The 25,613-nt window shown below is 36.3% G+C and overlaps 2 protein-coding genes across 4 annotated transcripts in view; one reads left to right on the forward strand and one right to left on the reverse strand.

The window, feature by feature from the left end:
- The first annotated feature begins 3,904 nt into the window (after positions 1-3,904).
- Positions 3,905-8,431, forward strand: LOC120481101 (uncharacterized). The gene is made up of 5 exons (XM_089123166.1): positions 3,905-4,075; positions 4,180-4,284; positions 7,234-7,262; positions 7,343-7,469; positions 7,587-8,431. The coding sequence occupies exons 1-5, from the start codon at positions 4,012-4,014 to the stop codon at positions 7,808-7,810; spliced, it is 549 nt and encodes a 182-aa protein (XP_088979292.1). The 5' UTR covers positions 3,905-4,011; the 3' UTR covers positions 7,811-8,431.
- Positions 8,432-17,119: 8,688 nt separating this feature from the next.
- LOC120479099 (NLR family CARD domain-containing protein 3-like) overlaps positions 17,120-25,613 on the reverse strand; it is a 34,133-nt gene continuing 25,639 nt past the window's right edge. For 2 of the 3 annotated variants that reach the window (XM_089122926.1, XM_089122920.1), the window contains 7 exons: positions 25,287-25,460; positions 22,264-22,437; positions 21,794-21,967; positions 19,773-19,946; positions 19,318-19,491; positions 18,920-19,081; positions 17,120-18,136 (listed from right to left, as the gene is read on the reverse strand). In XM_089122926.1, the coding sequence (XP_088979052.1) occupies positions 18,061-18,136; positions 18,920-19,081; positions 19,318-19,491; positions 19,773-19,946; positions 21,794-21,967; positions 22,264-22,437; positions 25,287-25,460 (1,108 nt within the window). In that variant the 3' untranslated portion in view covers positions 17,120-18,060. Of the gene's footprint in view, positions 18,137-18,915; positions 19,082-19,317; positions 19,492-19,772; positions 19,947-21,793; positions 21,968-22,263; positions 22,438-25,286; positions 25,461-25,613 lie in introns of those variants that run through there. The other variant, XM_089122923.1, reaches the window with a different exon arrangement.

Consider the following 25,613-nt stretch of genomic DNA (forward strand, 5'->3'; position numbering starts at 1 on the left):
GCACGGCTTTGATTTTCTTGCAGTTTTAGAGTTCAACCTGATTAATAAAATATATAATATATATATATATATATATATATATATATTTTATAAATCACATTTTTTAATAAATAATTTTCATAAACTTATACCTATATAAATTTTTGGGGGATTGACTTATTATTTTAATTAGGCTTTAGTTTACTTTAGTTTGTTTTGGAAGAGTTTTGTTTTGACACAGAAGGGGTAACAGTAGATGGTGGAAGCTGAGAGTTTTTAGCAGCTATAGTGCTATTGTAAAGGTATAGAAAGGGGAGCTGGAAGGCAGGTGAAGTTCAGTTTTTTATTTAAAAAAATATGATTTATGAAATATTTTATAAATTATGTTTTTGCACCTGGCTCTGGCTAAATCTGCATCTGTCCACTGCAGAGGCTAATAACCACAACCTGGAGGAGGAACTATAAATGTATAAAAGTATAATATAACCTTATAACATTTAGCTACAGTAGATTTTAGTCTTCACTCACCCACTATGCTTGTAAAACATTTTAGGCCATATATGCTAGTGAAAGAGTTGCAATGCAGAGCCCTGCTCATAGCATGGGCTACATAGCTGTAGGCCCTATTCACCAATGGTTTTTACAAATGTTTAATTCTCCCTAACAGCCAGAGTTATTATTTTATTAGTTTTAATTTTTATTTCAGTTAACTTAAGTGTTATTCACACCCAGTGCTACTTTAGTTGTACTAAAAAAAGTTATATTAGTTCCATTTAGCCTACAATCATCTCGCTAACTGTAGTTACTTTTATTTTGAAAGTGTTTCCGGTTACATTCGCTTCCAAAAAAGGAATGGACCACGTGACTTCCGTTTTTGGTTTATAAACGACAGAAGTTCAAAGACTCTCTTCATTCTTTGTTCAAAAATGAATAACGATAAAATGATCTCCAAAAAAAAAAAAAAACGAAAAACGGGCAGTTTTTAATTGGTTTTTCGTTTTTTGATTCTGACACCAAAAACGGTTATTTGGTTTTTCTATTTGAAACAAAAAACAGAAAAACGATATTTTCGTTTTATAATTACAAACGAATTACGGATTATCCAGAGATCCCCCGACCAATTATTTCTACCTAAAAATGTCTACCTACTTCTAGTTAATTCAAGTCAAAGGAAAACTTTGCATTACATTATTTTACATTGATTTCGTGTTAAATAAATCGTTCGTTACCACATGAAACATATGACCCCTTTTATTTATGGTATAATAATTGTACGTACTTTTAAATTTGAATTGAAAACGCCCTCCTGTGGTAAAATGTATTAATTACACCACTGAAACATTGTTTCTACAGCAGTAACTCTAGAGGAAAACTAGCTTGATTAAGAATTATTCTTATAAAGCCCCGTTGATTCAGACGTTTTAATAACAGAAAAAAATATAAGCGCAAAAGAATAAAAAATGAAGCGAGAACGTTTTAATGTTATTTTGTGTTGAATGTAACAAAATATGGACTTTAATCCACGATGTAGTATTTGTTGGCAAATGTAAAACCTAAAGATGAAGTGACTTTGCTGTCACCCAGTGTCTTATTTTGGCTTATTTTAGAATGCTCTAAATTACAGTTTTTCCCCATTCATTTCTATGGGTGCCCATTTTTGACCCAAATACAAGATTAAGAAGTTTTTTTTCCACCCACTTAACATTGTAGAATTGAGTAAAAACAATAATATTGTGTGTGTTCAGGAGGCAAACTTAGGAAAAACAGCCAAGTCTTGTACCGCTCAGATCAAGGGAAGTATTTCTTAAAAATAAATCAAAACTATTTTGCCCACATTTGTCCAGAATACGGTTTTAGGGTTAAGACGAACATTTGTTTTTATCTTGACGCCCTCCTGTGGTGAACTGTGTGAATTACACTGCTGTCATTTTACCCATAAACATTTAAAGATTTGAGTCAGCGAAATAGATAAATCGACTCTGCAAGAATTGTGGTGTGTGTTCACGTGAAATGAAAAAAGTTCAAACGAATATTATTCTCTCCACGAGCCAAAGGTAACGTTAAGTTAGAGTATAATTTTATATTGAACCAAACATGAATGACGAGTCACGCAGGTCCTGTGCTCCTCCGCAGCGGTAAGACCAGAACCAGTATAAAATAGTCCGAATATAAACACTTTTTATAGGTGTACCACAGTGATTCAGGATAAGACAAAGCACGATTTGGACAACTGATACATGTACCCGCTCATTATATAAACCTTTGAACATTTTGAACACAAAAAGCTAGTAAGCACTAAAACTTTAAAACAAGACAACTTAGCCAGTCGCCCTCCTGTGGTGAATTGTGTGAATTACACTGCTGCAACTTATTTCTACAGCTGTGACTGCAGTCAGAGGAAAACTTTGAGTTACAATATTTTGTAACATTTAATAAATTGTTGGTTGCCATGTGACGCAGTAAAACATCTGGCAATTACCTTTCAAATTTTCTATAAATATATTTTGCATCCGCGATCAGGAGCGGTTCTAGGGTGAGTGGATATCTGGGGCTTAACCCAGAGAAATCCATGTATGTGTCACGATACAAGAAATAAACTTTAAATAAAATAGTTTTTTTTTAACAAGGTGAATATCTCTTGCGAATTAAAATTAAAAATCACAATGCCACGCACCCTCTTCTTTCCTTGCTGACTCATCTCAGACATGGTTAGCAAGCTCAGCTCTATTATTGTTTTAATAAATAGCATTTACTTAACAACATGATTTTTATGAGAATAGATAAAAAGAGGTGACTAAAGAATCTCTATAATAACAACAAAAAAATCTTGACCCATTCTTCATGCCCACATTACATTTTAAAGACTAATAAGACTACCTACCTTACCTTTTGTGTGTGCGCCGCGCGTGCACGTCCTATTGACTGTGCTGCACAAAGTGTTTGACGATCAAAATGTATATCTGACAATCTAAAGAAAGAAATCTAATACTTCGATTATTACAAATACCTGCTAAAGCTGTTGTATCTTGTTTTAGTAATGGCTGGCGGTTGTTTTAATTCTCTCTCTTTTTTTTTTTTTTGGAAGAACTTTGATAGCATCCATTTTACTCGTTCATTAACTTCTTGCACGTGAACAAACACCTGGTTCCAAAATATTTAATTTCATTGGCTGGATCGTACAAGACCGCCGAGCATCTCATCGATGGTTGGCCAGTTTACATGTCAGTCAGAAGCACTAGCCTGAGTGGGCGGTTCTTGTCGGTTGTGAATGACAATGCGTATGTTGACGGACGCTGTGATGCGAGAGTCGAGAAATATACATTTAATTAATTAAATTCTCTCAGTGATGGTGTGTACAATGCAAGGAAATAAAAACTTTCGGGGCTTTACTGAAAACAGCCCCCTTAGCCCACCCCTAGCGCCGCCCCTGTCTGTCGAGTAACCCCAGAGTGCACTCTGGACGATGGGGTGGGGCGACACTTTTGGGTGGAGCGACACGTGTCGCCCTGCCCCTATTTTCCTGTTCCCGCCTTTGCCATTTTCCTCCGACCCCCCAGGGGGCAGTTTGCGATAAGAGGCAACAGCGGCAGCATTAACGAACGAACGACACTCCAAGTTGATTGTAATTCCAAATGGTGAGTAAAACTGGTTGTGTGGATTTATATAAACATATTTAAAAATGTACCATGATGTTCGTGAATCAAATGTGGAATAGTTTCATTCTGAAAGAATGTCATGAATAAAGACACAGGTAATTGAATCTTGAAGAACTTGCTCTGTTATACAATAGCAATATGTTTAGTTTTTTAAAGCTATGTTTATTTATGTTCATTATGTTTACTTTAGATCGAGAGCAATAAATTACTGAATTGTTAAAGTTTGAATGAATTAATAATTTCTAATTTTTTCATGAATAATTGTTGATTGTGTAGTGGGTCTGAGCGTACAGCACGAGCAAGCACCTGCAGCTCGGTAGCAGAGAGGTTTGGAGCTGAGTCCTGCATTAGAGAGAGCCCTGCATTGAAAGTGGAGATGTTTTGTGATACAGCAAAAAGACAAGATCCCACATCGACAACTTCCGCTTCTTCAAACAGAGGTTTGACTTCTTGACAAAAATAGAGTATCACATATTTGTTTGGCATAATCCTCTCCATGTAGAGTAATCTGTTCTATCTGGTAATATCTTTATTGCTTTATAAGGATCTCTTCCAAACACGGAGACCAAAAACCAAATGGATAATAGGACCAAGCCAGCAGTTACACCTGAATCTGAACTTAAGTGTGGAAATGTCAAGAGTTCTACAGGTAACAGACTTGTAAACTTGTACTTCTTAGCGTTGCAGTGGTATGAGATTTTCACTGTACAAAAGCAGTTTCAGAAATTATCGTGGTTTAATGGTATATGGTCCTGCTCAATCAAACGTGAGAGTCATTTTTAAATATATTATGTTTTTAAAAATAGTTTGCCATTGGATCATTTTTTACTCCTACTCCAATAACAATAAATATTATTACTTAATTATTTCTGTAAGTCCTTTTACTTTAGTACAGCTTTTGGATATTCTGCCCACCTCTGCTGTCACACCACAGTGATTTTCAAAACTGCATTTACTGTTTGAATTGTGTGATAAAAGTAACATAATTTGAGACTTTTTTGCTTTATTTTTGACTAGATACAAAGCTCATCACATTTTACATCCGTAAACTGTGGATGGAAGGGATGCAATAAATAGTGTTTAGTTGGGCAACTACTGAAAATAGCATAGGCTAAAATAGGGCTGGGCGATATATCGCACGATATTGTTATGCGCATCTAATCAGTAAAGCCGGTTCCTTGATTAGCAGTAAATCACCTTCACATGCTTTCAAATGGATGATATGAGTGTTAAAGTTAATGAGATAATTAAGTGATTAATTTAGTGATGATTGAGCATTATTGAAGACACCTGATGATCACAAGCAGAATCGCTGAAGGACAAAATCACAAATTGTAAGTCACCGTTATGGAGATCAGTGTCTGCTTTAGTTGGGCTCTTGATCCTTATACTTTCACTTTAAATTTTGTGTCTGCTGTATTATTGATTAAGAGCAGTCAAATAAGACATATTTGATCCTACAGTATTGGTTATGTTTTGACATAATCATGCTGTGATCTGTAAAATGAAACTTTTCAGATGATTTGGCTTAACTTGTTAGCAAGATTTTAGTGATTGTACTACATATCTGTATTTTTCTTTTAACATAAATTAATTTATAAATATTATTCTGATCCAATCACTTTCATGCTTATTTAGAAAGACAGACATCAATAATCAGCCTGTCTATCTCAACTGTGGTGGCGAAATTAATCATTGTTGCCACCAATCACAACTCATTAATGGCTCCCATCATGCATTGCGGTTTGAATAAATTATGATCTGAATTGTCGATGTAATTTACTTTTCCTACTTGAATATTCTACTCGTCACCGTTGTTGAGAAGCATTGACTGAATCTTGAGGTCTGTGTGTGCCTAAAGGAAGGGTTTTTTTCTTTTAAGCAACTTTTGAGAAAACTTTCTATTATAGTTAACATTCTGGACATTTATTCAGAATCTAAGTCATACACTAAGCAACAGAATAAATTATATGTTATATATTTTGTAAATAAACTTTATTACAATATATATATATATATATATATATATATAATTACATAAATTTCAAATGATAAAGTCATTATATGACAAATCATTTTATTATTGTTTATTTTTGTTCAACTGATAGATATAACTCTGATGCAACAGCAAATTAAAATATAAAGTTAATATTATAAGGGTCAAGAGCCCAACTAAAGCAAACACTCATCTCCATAACGGTGGCTTAAAATTTTAGATTTTTTCCTTGTGATTCTGCTTTAGGTGTCTTCAATAATGCTCAATCATCACTCATTTAATCACTTAATTATCTCATTAACTTTAACACTCTTGAGTGCGGACTCATATACAATCCCAGGTGTGTTAGTTTAACACGGGAGGTTTTGTCGTGACGAAGAGCCGTAATTCACTGACCAGCTGAGCCATATCGCATTAAATATCGATATCGATATGTCCTCGATATTAACGCGATATGGCTCAGCTTGTCAGTGATCTACGGCTCTTTGTAGTGAATGCCGCTCCATCTGAAAGCAGGTGATTTACTGCTAATCAAGGAACCGGCTTTACTGATTAGATGCGCATTCAATATCGTTCGATATATCGCCCAGCCCTAGGCTAAAACATTGATCTCGGGATTTAAGATTCATTTGATATCGAGCAATAGTACATTACAGTACTGTAAATAATCAAATGTGTGAGATATAACTCTTTTAAGCATGAAACTGTCATACTGCTGCAACCCTACTATAATATACTGTATAAAAGTTAGTATGCACAGTGATCTTAAAACATTAGTCACATTAAAGTGCAGTAGTAAAGACTGAACTTTAAACATGTTGTTACATACTGATGGTAGGTTAAATTTTAATTGTTATTGTAGTTAATTATTGTAAGTTATACCCTGCTAATTTTCTTGCACTTTGTGAATTGTAACAGTACACTCTATACATGGCTTTGGGGCTCTGATTTGATTTTACAGAGTTATGTCATTACCTCATTACATATTTCATGTTAAATAAACAGACATGCATAATTGTTGATTATTATAATTATTATTATTTAAAAAAAATTCAGGATGACATGCCCCTGATCAGGAGGTGGTGGTGTGCTCTCATACTGGACAACTTCACTCTGCAAATGCATGTAGCTGTTTGCATGTTCCTACATTAAACTTTAGTTTATGTACTACATCTACCAATGTACATGCCTACCTCTTGTCATTTGTTTTTCTTGGCACTCAACCTTACAAAAGGCAATGTCTTCGGAGAGATTCAGGTCATTTATTGTGCACATACATTCATTAAGCAATTTCTTTGAATAGTTTTATGGTAAAACTTCCATTTGTTGGTGAAACAATGGAGTTATTTGTCATTGTTCAAGACAGGCATGTTAAGGGAGGGCTTTAGTGAAGCGCTGCAGAGCTTCTGTCCTATCGGTGGAAACACAGTGTGATTTTGTGCTTGGTGATACAGGTCCAAGGCTATTAACACCGCCCGACCCTTGAAAGCCCTGGCTCACACTGGCCCGACAGTGGGGAAAGCAGCTAATGTGTGTTGGAGTGATATTTATTTTAATATTATCGTTATAAGAGAATATTAATCTATTTATTATTTTATTCAGAGCATGCAGTTATGACAACAATATATCCGGTTTGTCTGAACCAAGGTTTATATTTTTTTCAACAACATTTATATACAAGTATAAATAACAATGTTTTTTGTTTCAACAGCTTCCCCATGAAATAATAGCAACTGGTGATTCTGCATATTTGACGCTTTCACTGGTATGCAGATGGTTTAGGGATGTGGTCACAAATGAAATTTTCCAGAAAGCAGCACACTTTGCCTGGCTGAACAGTAAGATGTTTTTTTCTGTTCAATGCACATTTCTTGGATTGAAATTTGTGCTATGTGACATTTAAACTTGAATCTCCACACTTATATCTTTTCTGTATTTTGTCTTTACATTTTAAGGTGTGGTCAACTGGAAAAAAAATTCTCCGGACTACTGTGATGAGTTCCGCCGGATCTACAGCTTCAGGGAATGCTCAGAATGCTTGGAGCTTTTCAAGTCCTATCCACCAGGGTACAGGGGAAGAGGAAAACGAGGGGAACTGCTGGGCTTTTACTCCGAAGATCTTTGTACAGGATTTTGCTCGCAGGACTGTTTTTTTGCTGCAGGAAATGAATTTCTGTAAAACTCAAAACTTGTAGATGGGAATTGAGAGATGAACTGGTTTTGATGTAGTAATTGATGCAACTAAAAGTTAAACTTAAAGGTCAAACTTGAAAAATTAGAAAATTGTGCAAAAGTTCATGTTCAGTAATTTAAAAAATTAAAAGGTGAAACTTAATATATTTAGTATAAATAACTATACATGCATATGGCATGATTATATATACTTTTCAGAGGGCTTGCATTTTGGTGTTCATCAAAATTATAACTTTTGCACGATATAATTTTTTTTCGAGTTTCACCTGTATAGTTCTATTGAAAAGCTATGGCAAAAACATAGGTTTCACTAACTGTGCATATGGTAAAGTACCTTGGTTCTTTAAGGTTTGCATAAATTACATTCTGCTGATGTATAAGTGCAGTTTGGAGTCTATAATAAAGAAAAAGTGACAAAGTCTTTGTTTTGTTGTGTTCTTAAGAGCATGTATAGATACTCCCTTATACGTTTATTATAGTACAACCGTAGTTATTGATTACATTTATGTAAACGCACAAATACTATAATTACCATAGTTAATTTGTGATTACCATGGCTTTTTGGAGCTATGATCAGTGAAGTTTAACAGCCGTAAATGTAGTTTAAAAAAAAAAATGTTCGTAGGATCTTACGGAAACTCGTGGTTACTATCAGGTGAGACTGGTGACATGTCCGCTACAGTTTGCTCTCTCTCTCTCTCTCTCTCTCTATCTATCTATCTACCTATCTATAGAGAGAGAGCGAGATGTCATTAACTTACAAAAAAACAGTGAGTAATGCAGAGGTAACGGACCATCTAAAGCTGTTGAGGGAGTGATTGTGAATTAGACCATTATTTCTATTCTCTTTGTATTTCTACTTCAATGGGATATTGTGGAATCGCATTTAATGGCCGCAAAATCAACAAGTTTATTCGTCTGTTGTGTTCTTCCGCATTCCCAGCCGGCCCAAAGCGTCACACTTCTCTGCACCAATAATCTGTAATAGCGTCACACTTCTCTGCACCAATAAGATCATCTTTATTATAAACCAATAAACGTTAAGGTGGGCGGGGCGACACGTGTCGCTCCGCCCAAAAGTGTCGCCCCGCCCCATCGTCCAGAGTGCACTCTGGGGTACTACGCCCTGTCTGCGATATTCTGTTGAAAATGGAGTTTAATCGCCCTCCTGTGGTGAACTGTGTGAATTACACTGCTGAACCGTATTCAGAGCGCCAGAGGAAAACTGCACTAAACTCTGCACTTACTTTGCATTTATTTCACATTGTTTGATACATTATTAATTTAAAGCGACATAGTAAAAAAAATATAGAAAAGTTCGCTTTTGTTTAATGGAAATATATTCTTATATCTGTAATATCAATTTAAAGACTCACGTATAAACGCCCTCCTGTGGTGAATTGTGTGCATTACACTGCTGTTAATTATCTCATTTCTGTTAAAACCTTTTATTAAATTATTTGCATTGATTAAAATCCTTTGATAAATAATTGAAAACCTCTGGCAAACATGTAGTTTTAAAATGAAATATATTGTTGGATGTATAAACTAAGGGAAAATTATGAAAATTGATTGTATCATTCTCTGTGTATTGTATACTGCCTCCCGATTTGTTAAAATAAACAAATACATTATGTAATTTTAAAAAGTCCAATGTCTTGATCGAACTGTGGTGAATTCATGTGAATTACACTCCTGTTAATTATTTCTACCTAAAAATGTCTACCTACTTCTAGTTAATTCAAGTCAAAGGAAAACTTTGCATTACATTATTTTACATTGATTTCGTGTTAAATAAATCGTTCGTTACCACATGAAACATATGACCCCTTTTATTTATGGTATAAAGCAAGCCATCGAGTCATCGTGAAGAGGCAAAAACAACGGCAGAAATGCTAAAATACAAAGTTCAGGCATTGCTCAGAGTAGCAGAAGACAGATTAAAGGAAAGAGAAAGAAAGATTTTTATTATTTTTGCTCCATTCCGGACTTTTCGACACTCTTGATGTTTTATTTATTTTTTATTTTTTTCAGATCACATTCGTTACAATTTGCCGAAAAAAAGAGAAAGAGATTGACCTTGTAATACATAAATCATTTAGTTACAGTTCACAATTTCATAAAGAATAAACACACACACACACACACACACACACGCACACACACACACACACACACACACACACACACACACACACACACACACACATATATATATACTGTATATTTGAAACAAATATCATATGAAAAACAAATAATCTGTATAAAAATTATAAACAACATAATATCAGACAGTAAATATCAGTTAAATTAATTATAAAGTTAAATTAGGTAAATATTACATACAATCTGATGCTGATTTACCATCTAATCCAGAAATACAGTCTATATAATTTAAGTGAATTTTAAAAACATTGAAAAGAGATTTGTTCTTCATAAATTTCGATTAATGAATAAAGAATATTCCAAGCAAAAGTAATAAGTTGACTATATATTGTACAGCGGAGTTTGAGTCAGTCAAGTGAAATATTTCAAAACTATATAAATGTAAGTTTGAGGCAAAGTGTCCATTAATAAAACATTGTATATCATTCCCCAGAGAAGAGCATGTGAACAGATGAAGAATAAAAGCTGCATTTCTCGTCTACAGTCGGGATACATTTCCAAATAATCTTGTTACAGAGGTAATAGTGCTGAAGAACTTTAAATGATATTTCTTTTACTTTGTTTGTAATTATAAATGTATGTGGGTTACTACATGCTCTATTCCCATTAATATTTCTATTCAAGGGGACCATTTGTACCTGGAGGCAGGGATAGATTTCACACACAAAAGCTTTTTATTACTCTGTTGTTGATTTTTCTGTCTAGAAAAGATAGATTATTTATTGAAACACTGCTGGAGAAAAATACACTAATTTGATCAAATCTGTCCATCTCTAAGTAGGGTGATGATCCCATGGGGTTTAGCTCTGGATACAATATCAAACGCTTTTCTTGCAGGATGGAAATTAACTTCATCATAAGTTATAGTTTGATTTGAGTTATTTAATAATTGGGATACCAGTAGAATATCATGTTTAAAGCAGTTTTTCCAAAGATAAAGTTTGGATCAATGTTCCAGAAACTGTTTGGATTTTCCACAAATCTTTTAATCCAGTTGATTTTTAATATCTTATTGAAAAGTGAGAAGTCAATGACCGATAAACCCGCCTCCTCAATTTTATTAGTCAAGATGTTTTTCCTGATTTTATGAGGCTTCTTCCTCCATATAAAGTTATATAATAGCAGTGTTGTATAAAGTAGAAGTAGAAGTAGAAAAAAAGTAGAAGTCCTGCCATGTGTTTATTCCAGCCATGAACTGATTGACAGTTGATTAGGGCTGATTTCTGTCTCCTGGCTGAAAAACTGCTAATAAGCAAATCCAGGTGATTGGAACAAAATACTGAGGCGGACTTTTACTTTCTGAACCTGGACTTTACTCTTCTGAAGAGAATAGAAAAGGAGATGACACAGTCTTAAATGAAATCACCTGAAGATCTCAGCAGAGGAGGATTAAACAACTCCGCAAACAGCATTACCAGCTTCACTTATTACTAACCAGACTGACTTTATTTCTGTCAGACTTCTACAGAAGATTTCATTGAGAATTAAAAGAGGTTTACTCTGTGTTTCATTTGAAGTCACCATACCATCAGAATCTCTGAAGGAGAAAATCGTAATTGGTTACCATTATAGAGATCAGTGTAGAGATCAGAGATCAGTCTTTAGTTGGGCTCTTGAGCCTTACATTAACTTTAGGTTTTGTTTGACTGTTGTATCTGAGTTAAAACAGTCAGATGAACAAAGAAAAAAACATACAAACTAATAGTTTTGGTTATATTGTGACAATCGTCATTTGAATTTATTATTTGTGATTTATTTTGTTGGTTACAGCATAACTGAGATTCTGCATAAATATCCAGAATTTATAATGTAAAGGATTTCTTAAAAGTTGTAAAAAAAAAAAAAGAAAAAAAATATTTAGTAAAGGCACGCACAGACCTCAAGATTCAGTCAATGCTTCTCAACAACGGTGACGAGCAGAATATTCAAGTAGGAAAAGTAATTTACATAGACAATTCAGATAATAATTTATTCATACCGCAATGCATGATGGGAGCCATTAATGAGTTGTGATTGGTGGCAGCAAGGATTATGTGGTCACCACGGTTGAGAATCACAGGCTGGGTATTGATGTCTGTGTTTCTAAATAATTGCATTTGAAAGTAATTTGATCAGAATAATTTATATTACATATTTTGGAATATTAGAAAAATATTGACAATCATATGCTTTATAACCACTAAAATGTTGCTATCAAGTTAAACCAAATTATATGAAAAGTTTCATTTTACAGATCACAGCATTATAATGCCAAAACAACCTACACTATCATATCACAGCTGTCTTTGTTCATTTGACTGTTATAAATCAATGACAGCAGTCAAACAAAGTTTTAAGTGAAAGCAAAAGTGTCAAGAGCCCAACTAAAGCAAACACTGATCTCCATAACGGTGGCTTACAATTTGTGATTTTCTCCTTCAGTGATTCTGCTTGTGATCATCAGGTGTTCTTCAATAATGCTCAATCATCACTAAATTAATCACTTAACTATCTCATTAACTTTAATAGTTTTTAGTGGTAATTAACACGCGTATCGTCCATTTGAAAGCAGGTGAAGGTGATTTACTACTAATCAAGGAACCGGCTTCACTGATTAGACGCGCATAACAATATTGTGCTATAGTCACAGGTCACAGGTAGTCACAGGTTTTGTTTTTTGAAAATAATTTGTCAAAACAATTATTATATTCAAATACCAGAGTGAATCAGGCTTTTCCATGATGATTATAAAACCATCACCAGATAATCTTCATCACCTGATTTTGTTGAACTTTTGTTACTGTAAATGTGTTTGACAAACACACTGTCACAGCAGACAGAAGAGATTAAATATATTATAAGAGTAAAGACCCTGGCTAATGGAAACACTAATCACTGTTATGGTGACTTCAAATGAAACTGAGTTAAACCTCTGTTAATTCTCAATAAGAACTTCTGTAGACGTCTGACAGAAATAAAGGCATTCTGGTTAGTAATAAGTGAAGCTGGTAATGCTGTTTGTGGAGTTGTTTAATCCTCCTCTGCTGAGATCTTCAGATTTAATGTCTTCTCTTCAGGTGATTTCATCTGTGTCGTCTCTTTTTTTATTCTCTTCAGAAGAGTAAAGTCCAGGTTCAGAAAGTAAAAATCCGCCTCAGTATTTTGTTCCAATCACCTGGATTTGCTTATTAGCAGTTTTTCAGTCAGGAGACAGAAATCAGCCCTAATCAACTGCCAATCCGTTCATGGCTGAAAGTAAGACATGGCAGAATTTCTACTTTCTACTTCTAGTTTATACAACACTGTATAATAGTTTGTCTAGATTGGCACATTGTAACTTATGAATTTTTGAAAATATTTTGCAATTGTAACAAAGTTCGTTGTTATAGGAAAGTGGAGGCGGGAACCAGCGAACATTCAACACTTTTAATAAGAAAATAAAACATCTACAAAAACGAAAGTGTAAGCCAGCAGCCCCTCGCGGACGACAAAAACAGAAGTTCAGGCCTGTTCCTCTCTCAATCTCCCTTTATGCTTCCGCTCAGGGTTCTCAAGTTTGAGCAAAAGCTTGGAGTGAGATCACACGCGGTTAGGGGAGGAGCCATAATGAAGCCCCGCCCCACCCATCCCCGCCCCCAATTTTACCCATTGTTCATAATTAACCAGAACAAATTAAAATTATAACAATTAGTAAATCTGATAAATGACAGAGCAATTCATCACATCAAATACTCTTTAATGCAGTATTACAAATATAGCTAACCAAAAATATAACAAATTGCTCCAAACAGTTTCAAACAAATCTTTAAAAATTGCATTTTGATTTTTGAATGCGTCTTCTATCTAGACGAATGATTTATTGTGTGGTGGGACATTGAGAACAAGTGGACAGATTAGAGTGCACCACCTCTTCCACTGTCTCCTCCTCTAATCTGGCAACCTTTTTAGGGGGCTTACCCTTTGGTGCCCAAAATGACAAAATATCTTTCTGCTTTTTTCCTGACATCTTTGAAAAATACAAATGCAACATTATGACAATGATTAAATATTACCCAGAGCAATCTGCTGTAATACTTCCTTAATGTAACTAGAAAGACTATTAATATTACAGTATAGGCCTAATATAATTTAAAATAAAATCAGTAAATCTTCATTCCTTTCCATACCCACTAACATTTCTCTTAGTTTCAGATAACGTAAGCCAAACTGAGCCTGGTTGCAAAGTAGTTGTAGAGTTTTTGACTGCATCAATAATAATGTACGATGGGCTACATATTAAATGTTCTAGCCCAAAAATGTTAGACGAGCTTCTTCCAACTTACCTTCTTCTCCATCACGACACATGTGTTCGCGCGATGTTGTTGGTTACCTAGTAACGAACGTACGGTGGCCGAGGATGTTCCGTCCATTTCCGTGTGTTCGCGCTACTGAATGACATGTCATGTATAGATCAGTGGTGCACGCAGCGCGCGTATATGTTGCCTAGTAACGAACGCAATCTGGCGGAGATACGCGCTGGCGGCAGGAAACTTCACTTTGTTTGCCTGCGCCTCGTATACAACGTTAGAAACCCACTAAGCAAAATGGTGTCCAAAAGACGTCTTTTCAACGTCTTTGTCACAAAAGTTGGACGTTGAAAAGACGTCCACTGAGGAGCCGGAATGAAAGTTTTTATGACGTCTTTTTTTGACGTGTTCTGAACGTCTGATGTAGACGTTAAAGGATCCTTCATACAAGGTTAAAAACTAGTTCAAATGTGGCCATTTTCAACATTATTTATGGTGTCATTTAGACAATTTAAAATGTTTCTGGACCAAATAAACTCTCAGGATGCATTGAATTAAAACTCATGTTTATTTCTTTGTAATTTCCTTACATTGTTTAGATGGTGATATTTGTTTCATTTTAAGTCACCATTGTGGTGATCAGTGTTTGCTTTAGTTGGGCTCTTGGTCCCAGTTTTTCTTACTTTAGATTTTCTTTGGCTGTTGTAACTTTCTGTTTGAATAACACCATTGTTGTGACAGAAAAAGCCAAGAAAACGTAAAATTGGCTGTCATCAGCTTCTTATTGATGATGAAATCAACACAAAGTGAATATTTAATGAGATGTTTAGACTTTGTATTTATATTTAGAATTTATAACTAATCTTGTAGAACGGCATTATTTGGTTTATTAGTATGGAAGCAAATTTACACAATGTTTTGAGAAAATTGACCATGTAGTCACACAGAGACATCAAGATTTTGCATATGATTCACAATAATGGTGAGAATAAATAAATAAAAAGCTTAACGCTGCAATGCATGATGGGTAGCTTTCATAGCACAAAACATCCTTGATCCCCAGGCTTTTTTTGTTTTGGTTGTCACCGTCGTTGAGAGTCATATCCAAAATCATGATATCTGTGTGTGACTATGTGATTCACTTTCTAAAAACATATTGTATGCAGTGGTCATTATAAATTTACTGGTCCAAATAATGCAGTTCCACAAGATTAGTCGTAATTAATATCAGATTTTAAGATGAAAGTTTAAACAGTAGTAAATGTGTTTATTTTGTAACCATCAATAAAGAGCTGATGACAGCTGATTTCTCCTGGCTTTAAAAACTACCAACCAATGGTGTTAGACAAACACACAGTTACAACAGCCAAAGAAAAGCTTAAATAAGGTGATGTGGGACCAAGAGCCCAACTAAAGCAAACAGTGATCACCACAATGGTGATTTAAAATGAAACAAATATCACCATCTAAACCACATCTAAACAATTAGTGTTTATATAGTCCAGAAACAATATAATTGTCTAAAGGAGACCATAAGTTATGTTGAAAACATGTCCACGATGGCCACATTTGAACTAGTTTTTAAACTTGTACAATGGTTCGATGAATGTATATCAGATGTCCAGAACACGTCACAAAAAGACGTCATAAAAACTTTCATTCTGGCTCCTCAGTGGACGTCTTTTCAACGTCCGACTTTTGTGAGCAAGACGTTGAAAAGACGTCTTTTGGACATAATTTTGCTTAGTGGGAAGCTTTCAGCCAGGACAACTTGGTTGGCATTGCCTTTTCAGCGTGAGAAATACACAGTGTGGCGTGTGAACCGGTCGAAATGAGTGTGTCTCACGGCCAATGCGTGAGACTTGAGAACCCTGCTTCCGCTCCTCCGTGAGAGATGCGAGAGATACTATGTGTCGCTCATTATCAATCAAACCACCGTCCTCACACCGTCCTCTCACAGCCCTCGACCTCGTCCTGCTCGCCACAGCAATGTAATCGGGCCATATTTGCTGTCATGTGTGGGCCACTTTAGGTTCACTCATAGGTCCCCACCAGATTTCCTCATGAGTCATTCTGTACCACCACTGTTTTATTTTCTAAAAAACCTCGAGCTCAATTTATCCGTTCTGCTGCTGCGCCGGCTACACACTTCTCTGTTCATAACACTTCAACAACTGTAATCATTTGGTGATCGTTGTTTAGGTAAACCACGTAACGCTTTTTCACGTTAGGACTTATATATAAAGCCCATGAGAACCGCGGGGAGTCGACAGCCGCTCCGCAGAAAATGTGAAGCAGAAACACTTAATTTCAGATAACGGCCATAATAATTGGACTTTGGGTTTGATTTATTTACTGTTTTCAGTGGTTATGAGGAGCATAAGAGAAAAATTTGGTAATCATTGTTTAGGTACATTAAACCACATCACATTATATTGTCAACATGGACGGCTACTTGAAGCAGAATAGTGGGTGATATACTATGTATATACTTTTTAAAAATTTCTTCTTCATAAAACGAGTCGGACATCATCACATTTTTGTACATATTTGTATTTATTTGCATTAGTAATCATCATCATCGTCAATAAATCATTGCGTTATTTGCATCGTCTTTCAAAACATGACCTGCGCGAAAGAGAGAAATAAATGAATGTGTTTCTGTCCCAGCACATTTCAGACCACACTGACGCCCATGGGTTCACATTCAGATTCACAGTGATTACTGTCCCTCATCTTTGACAAAACTGGCCCTGATTTGTTTTAAGATAACTGGGCCACATTTGCTGCAACATATGTGGGTCATATTTGGTTTACACCCAGATTAGTCATTGTCGATTGTGCCACATTTTAGCCATAGGTGGCCCACATTTGGTTTGTGATATTTGGTTCATATTCATTATTCATCATATGAGACACTTTAGGCCCACATTCAGATTACACATTGCCATGAGTGCCGCATCTTTGCCTAAAAAGGCCCACATGTGATTTAAAATATTTGGGCCATATTTGCCATTTTACATGTGGGCCACTTCAGGCTCACACACATTTTGTCGGGCCATAAGAAGGCCTGCAGTGCCGCATCATCGCCTGAAGTGGCCAACATCCGTCTGCTATCTGAGGAGCGAGTGAAACACACACAAATGCTGTTAACTGGGAAAATGTTTAGTCGTTCTGTAGAAGAGAAGAGACTTCATCCCCAGAACAAACACAATATACTGTACATCTGTGCATCAGCAACACACACACACACACACACACACACACACACACACACACACACACACACACACACACATAACTAACTATATATATATATACACAATAAAGCAATAACATAAACATATTCTGTGTAAAAAATGTTAGAGATAATATAAAAGTGTTCAAAAGTTACATGTAATCTTTATATCTTTTGAAACATTTATGTGCTACTGTATACTTGACAATCACGTTCATGTAATTAGAAATATCTGAATAATTCTGGATGAGTTTAGTCTAAACATTATTATATTTGCAGGCCTGATAGTGAAGATTTCTGCTGACACTCATCTGAGCTTCTTCCTCTGTTCCACCTTTAATTACAACTAAAACATCATTTGGCTGAATAATAAACCAACATTAATCATTCAATATCACATGTTTCTAATGCGCATGCTAACACACACGCTGCTTTATTTAATAGTGAAGTCTGAGTCTCTTCCACCTGTATGAAACACATTTACACATGTATTTCTCCTCATAGACAGCAGTGAGACTCTTCTGTGGATCACCTGATGGTTTCTGCTCCTCTCATGATGATTTCAAACTATGATATAAAGAATTCATTAGAGTTTGGTGAATGATCTTCATCAGAGATGTTTGATGATCGATCTTCATCTACTCTGTAAAGTGGAACAGAAGAGAAAACAATCAGTGTTCGGTGGAACAAAGTGCTGTTTTTCTTTAGTAAAAGTAAGTTAAATTGAATTCCTCTGATCAGATTAATTACTGACTTTACATGATCTTGGATAGAGATATTTGTGTTTTTAAATATAATAGATGTAAAGCCTGAATCATGTTCATAAGTGTGTCTGTGTGTGTCGGTGCGACTCCTATTAAGTCTCTGTAAAGGAGAAACTAATGAGTGTACGGCGTATGGAATAAACCACAGCGAGCAAATACTAATGTTATTTTGAGTTAAACACAAACCTTTAGTTAAAGCCGTTTGTCCTCTAGTTTAAACATGTTTGTAGACTCTTAGTAAATAACAGAGTAAAGTAAGTGTCGAGTAGTGTGACGAGTTGCTTGTCACAGTAAAAACACACTAGAGACAGAGACATTGCTCATGTGAGCTGGACGCTGTGAGCTGAAGCTGGAACTGCACTGATTTTAGCAGGAGTGCAGCGTTTCCTACAATCTGACCAAGTCTGTTTCACACTCAAATGATTCACTTCTACTGACACAGTTCATAAAGCAGGTGTTGATGTATAAAGCTGTGACAGTGAGCTTTTCTTCTCTTTCCTCCTTTGTGTTCAACATTTCAATAACTTCACATTATGTTCTCACACAAACCCTTTGTTGCAACAAATCTTATTGATAATTTCCTTTCATGAATATTTGAAAGGATTGTTCACATATCAGAGGTAAATGAAGATGTCTTTAATATCTCAGTGATGTTTCCTCACCTCAGGACACAGTTTGAGTCTCGTAGTTCGTCTCTGAGCCGCTGCTCTGAGTCTCCGATCTCATTGTAACTCAGATTAAGCTCTTTTAAAAACTGCAGAGCTTTTGAGTTCGTCAAAGACTGAATTAAAGAAGAAACATCTGTAATGCCACAGCTCTGTAGACTAGAGAGACACAAACAGAGGAAGAGAGATTATCTTACAAACAAATCATGAATGTGAAGAATTTTACACAGATATAATGTGAACTCAGACTCACTGTCAGATATTGAGAATAAAGTGTTTTAGTTTAATAAACCCAGAAAGTGCACTGCTATAACCAATGAAACATAAGCCCTGCTGTCTTCAAATAAATAAACTTCAGTCACACTGTAATTGCTGTACAGTATAATGACACTAACTGTAGTTTCTCCAGCTTGAATTGTGGGTTCATCAGTAGATCACTGAGGTTTTTCACTCCAGAGTCTCCTAGTTTATTCCTGCTCAGGTCCAGATCTCTCAGGTGTGACGGGTTTGATTTCAGAGCTGAAGACACATCAGAACAACCTTCATCTGTCATATCACACCAGCTTAACCTACATTAGCAGAGAGAGAGAGAGAGAGAGAGAGAGAGAGAGAGAGAGAGAGAGAAAGAGAGAGAGAGAATGAAGAAAATAAGAGACTCTTTATTCTGTAAAGTCACATCATCTTCATCAGCAAATAAAACAGACAGAAGAAGAGAGATCTTCATCTTTATTTCACCAGATCACAAATACTAAGGTGAAAATGTTTGTTCAAATATAATGTTAATGTGTTCTAGTTTAAACAGTTGAAGTGATTTTAAGCATTTTGATTCTTGTATGTGAATGTGACTGACCTCAATCTCTCCAGTTTACAGTGTGAATCCTTCAGTACGGCACATAAGTGCTTCACTCCTGTGTTTCCTAGTTTATTCCAGCTCAGGTTCAGCTCTCTCAGGTGTGACGGGTTTGATTTCAGAGCTGAAGTCAGGATGAGACTCTGTTTCTCTGTAATACTGCAATCACTCAGACTGAAGACAGAGAAATAACAATAGTTCACATCTATGATGATCATCTTATTGAAGAGCTACAGCAGCATTTAGTTTCCAATAGTCTGTTTTAAACCCCAGTCACACTAGTTCTGTGCGCTGGAAGACACCGTTTCTTCTCTTTCATTTCTAACTATTTATTTGACGTCTCTCTTCTTTATTCTCTGTTGAAAAGGCAGATTTCTGTGAGTACACAATCAGTGCATTGTATCAGATATTGGGAATTAAACAATTACTATCTACACTCTAAAAGGTTTTATATGATTTACTACATTTTTTTGGTGAAACAATCAAAAATATTGATTACATTTTAAAGCAGTGAAATCAATTACAATACACTGTATCAGCTAACTAGAAAAAAAAGCACAAAAAAATGTGTATAGGGAAACCCAGAAAGTGCACTGCTATAACCAATGAAACATAAGCCCTGCTGTCTTCAAATAAATAAACTTCAGTCACACTGTAATTCAGTGGTGGGCCGTCAGGGCCAGCAAGGCCTTCTCTGCTGGCCTAAACACTATCAGAATCACTGACTTGCACTTTAATATATTTTTTGCATGAACATTAAATTATTCCCAATAGTTCATTCTCTTAATTTCATAGCTTTTCTCTTGGTTGCGCTGCTTCCAGTATTGTGTTTTTATGTTAGAGCTTGTATCCAATCATATTTCAGCCATCATGTGTTTCCAGGGTCAAATAAATCTGCCTGGAGGCCTTCAGAATCGACAGTGCAGGCGCCTGTAGCTTAAAATGAAAGGCAATGAAACTGTTTCTTTGACCAATCAGATAATCAGTCAGATTTAATCAGCCAATCAGATTTCGCTTTGACTGCAGCGGGGCCATCTAGCAGGCGAATAATAACATCTGTATTTTCTCGTTCTTTGATTGGATGCGCGTACTATTACTGCTAGTATCCGCATCTGTAGCGAACTGCATAAACTAAAATATATTCCTGTAGATGTAATAGATTTCAACCCACAAATTAATGTTTCTTTTCCTCCTCGACCCCCAGCAGAAAAAAATCCCTTATTCAGCCTGAGCTAAACGCAGAGTAACGGGACTCTATTCGATCTCTCCGGGTAAAAACAGAACAGATTAATGTAAGATATGCCACAAATGATTTTGAAGGCAAAAGTCCCGCTGATCTCGTTGATTTCGGTCAAAACTCTGTGTGAGAGCATGGGGCAGCTGTACACATCGTCATGTTTTACAGTGACTGTGTGCTTCTGTCGAACAGGCACTCTCAGCCATAAAGCAAATTAAAATTTATGCTAGAAATGTGACGAGACAGACACGACATTATTGGAACTGAAACGCAGTTAGAACCTGTACGACAGTAATTGAAGTCTTCTTGAGGAAAGAAATAAGGATAGATTTTGTGTAAAAAAATAATCTGTAGTTTTGGTGAGTATATGCTTTTTCCCCCGTGGTGAATATGATTTTCTTCTTAATTTTTTGTATAAATTTATGATCGAAACTTAATTTTTTTCAAACATTCATACTATTGTAACGTCTGAAAAGGGACTATTGTAACCCTTGAACGACAAGATAAGTGAGGCTCCGTTTCTGAACTTATAATCAGATTCGGAACGCAAGAGTCACTTTACAAACGCACCAGCCGAACTCACGCGCTCGTTTCTCTCTACCGGCCTGTCCCGAACTCACCGCATAACCCAATAACTGCCGGTGCAAAATAAAAACAACAATTATAGAGAGTCTTTACGCTGATACACTATTAAAAGTTATTAATTCAGGTAGGACAGACGGCCTAGGTGTGAAATGCACGGCCCGCCACTGCTGTAATTACTGTACAGTATAATGACACTAACTGTAGTTTCTCCAGCTTGAATTGTGGGTTCATCAGTAGATCACTGAGGTTTTTCACTCCAGAGTCTCCTAGTTTATTCCCCCTCAGGTCCAGCTCTCTCAGGTGTGACGGGTTTGATTTCAGAGCTGAAGTCACATCAGAACAACCTTCATCTGTCATATAACACCAGCTTAACCTACATTAGCAGAGAGAGAGAGAGAGAGAGAGAGAGAGAGAGAGAGAGAGAGAGAGAGAGAGAGAGAGAGAGAGAGAGAGAGAATGAAGAAAATAAGAGACTCTTTATTCTGTAAAGTCACATCATCTTCATCAGCAAATAAAACAGACAAAGGAAGAGAGATCTTCATCTTTATTTCACCAGATCACAAAATACTAAGGTGAAAATGTTTGTACAAATATAATGTTAATGTGTTCAAGTTTAAACAGTTGAAGTGATTTTAAGCATTTTGATTCTTGTATGTGAATGTGACTGACCTCAAACTCTCCAGTTTACAGTGTGAATCCTTCAGTACGGCACATAAGTGCTTCACTCCTGTGTTTCCTAGTTCATTCCCGCTCAGGTTCAGCTCTCTCAGGTGTGACGGGTTTGATTTCAGAGCTGAAGTCAGGATGAGACTCTGTTTCTCTGTAATACTGCATCTATTCAGACTGAAGACAGAGAAATAACAATAGTTCACATCTATGATGATCATCTTATTGAAGAGCTACAGCAGCATTTAGTTTCCAATAGTCTGTTTTAAAACCCAGTCACACTAGTTCTGTGCGCTGGAAGACACTGTTTCTTCTCTTTCATTTCTAACTATTTATTTGACGTCTCTCTTCTTTATTCTCTGTTGAAAAGGCAGATTTCTGTGTGTACACAATCAGTGCATTGTATCAGATGTTGGGAATTAAACAATTACTATCTACAGGCTAAAAATTTTTATATGATTTACTACATTTTTTTGGTGAAAAATGTTCACACTCAAAAATATTGATTCAATTTTAAACCAGTGAAATCAATTACAATACACTGTATAAGCTAACTAGAAAAAAAGCACACAAAACCCAGAAAGTTCACTGCTATAACCAATGAAACATAAGCCCTGCTGTCTTCAAATAAATAAACTTCAGTCACACTGTAATTCAGTGGTGGGCCGTCAGGGCCAGCAAGGCCTTCTCTGAACACTATCAGAATCACTGACTTGCACTTTAATATATTTTTTGCATGAATATTAAATTATTCCCAATAGTTCATTCTCTTAATTTCATAGCTTTTCTCTTGGTTGCGCTGCTTCCAGTATTGTGTTTTTATGTTAGAGCTTGTATCCAATCATATTTAAGCTATCATGTGTTTCCAGGGTCAAATAAATCTGCCTGGAGGCCTTCAGTATCGACGGTGCCGGCGCCTGTAGCTTAAAATGAAAGGCAATGAAACTGTTTCTTTAACCAATCAGATAATCCGTCAGATTTAATCAGCCAATCAGATTTCACTTTAACTGCAGCGGGGCCATCTAGGAGGCGAATAATAACATCTGTATTTTCTCGTTCTTTGATTGGATGCGCGTACTATTACTGCTAGTATCCGCATCTGTAGCGAACTGCATAAACTAAAATATATTCCTGTAGATGTAATAGATTTCAACCCACAAATTAATGTTTCTTTCCCTCCTCGACCCCCAGCAGAAAAAAATCCCTTATTCAGCCTGAGCTAAACGCAGAGTAACGGGACTCTATTCGATCTCTCCGGGTAAAAACAGAACAGATTAATGTAAGTTATGCCATGAATGATTTTGAAGGCAAAAGTCCCGCTGATCTCGTTGATTTCGGTCAAAACTCTGTGTGAGAGCATGGGGCAGCTGAACTAGTGTTGTGGCGGTGAGGATATTTTCTCACCGGTTAATCGACGTGTGACAACACCGGTAATACCGGTGTCTCACCGGCGGGGGCTTTTAAATCGCTAATTTAAAGGCAAACGTAAAATGCGCACGTTTTCACGGGCATACATAACGGTGCGGTAGTGCGGGAAAGAACTGTTTTGTTATTGTGCCCTGAATATGCGCTAGTTTGAAAACGAAACTAACTTTCACTTTTAAATTAGCGTCAATATCCTTCGCTTGGAGTTTGATTGACAGACATGATCTGACAGGATCAGTCAGAAAGCAGTCAGGAGTAGATTAACGTCGGTGGAACTTGACTTTATCAGACAATCTGTCACGACACATTAAAGAGCCACAAAACGGTAGGCCTATTTATTGTTTGATTTTCTTTGACTGACCAAATTTGAAAGTTGAGACTGTTTCATATTAAATATTACCTGCTCGGTCTTGTCTGTTAACGCGTTGTCGGTGTCCTCTATTTTTCACTCCTCGAGAACATGGGTTGAATCCCAAATCGCCCCCTAAACCCTCATTTACTAGGCCTATTCCCTTCATTAGTCCACTAATACTGTTCACTTGAAGGAGTGAATGAGAAGGAGTAAATAAAAACGAGTGAGCGAATTCGGACAGCCATTGCTGACAGAGACGCGATCTGACACGCGTCCCATTTTCTCACAAATCTCTACGTTCGTTTAACGTCAGAAGGAATTAATGGCAAAAGGAATAATGCTCTTATGGACATTTTGGCATAATTTGTGTGTTATGGTTTGTTCAAGCCCGAAAGAGAACTCGATACCGACGCGCGTCTTTTCTGTGGGTTGTGTGTGTTAATAGGCAGGATTTAACGACTACTGCATAATTGCGTTCAATATTTTTAAGGCTTTAAACTTTTTTTTTTTCACATTCCCACCGCGGTGCCGCGGTGGGCATGTCATGAAACCGGTGTTGCGACTGAACACCGGTAACACCGGTAACACCGACTACCGCGGCAAGCCTAAGCTGTACACATCGTCATGTTTTGCGGTGACTGTGTGCTTCTGTCGAACAGGCACTCTCAGCCATAAAGCAAATTAAAATTTATGCTAGAAATATGACGAGACAGACATGACATTATTGGAACTGAAACGCAGTTAGAACCTGTACAACAGTAATTAAAGTCTTCTTGAGGAAAGAAATAAGGATGGATTTTGTGTAAAAAAAATTATTTGTAGTTTTGGTGAGTATATGCTTTTCCCCCCGTGGTGAATATGATTTTCTTCTTCATTTTTTGTATAAATTTATGATCGAAACTTAATTTTTTTCAAACATTCATACTATTGTAACGTCTGAAAAGGGACTATTGTAACCCTTGAACGACAAGATAAGTGAGGCTCCGTTTCTGAACTTATAATCGGATTCGGAAGGCAAGAACCACTTTACAAACGCACCAGCCGAACTCACGCGCTCGTTTCTCTCTACCGGCCTCTCCCGAACTCACCGCATAACCCAATAACTGCCGGTGCAAAATAAAAACAATTATAGAGAGTCTTTGCACTGATACACTATTAAAAGTTATTAATTCAGGTAGGACAGACGGCCTAGGTGTGAAATGTACGGCCCACCACTGCTGTAATTACTGTACAGTATAATGACACTAACTGTAGTTTCTCCAGCTTGAATTGTGGGTTCATCAGTAGATCACTGAGGTTTTTCACTCCAGAGTCTCCTAGTTTATTCCCGCTCAGGTCCAGCTCTCTCAGGTGTGACGGGTTTGATTTCAGAGCTGAAGTCACATCAGAACAACCTTCATCTGTCATATAACACCAGCTTAACCTACATTAGCAGAGAGAGAGAGAGAGAGAGAGAGAGAGAGAGAGAGAGAGAGAGAGAGAGATTGATTGAAAAACTCCTTTAATTCCTAATTAACATCCTAAAACATTGACATTATAACATCAATCTCACAAACACTTAAATATTATCAAAAAG

This window comes from Pimephales promelas, chromosome 2 (genome assembly GCF_988280905.1).
Source record: "Pimephales promelas chromosome 2, fPimPro1.hap1.1, whole genome shotgun sequence".
Taxonomy (NCBI): domain Eukaryota; kingdom Metazoa; phylum Chordata; class Actinopteri; order Cypriniformes; family Leuciscidae; genus Pimephales; species Pimephales promelas.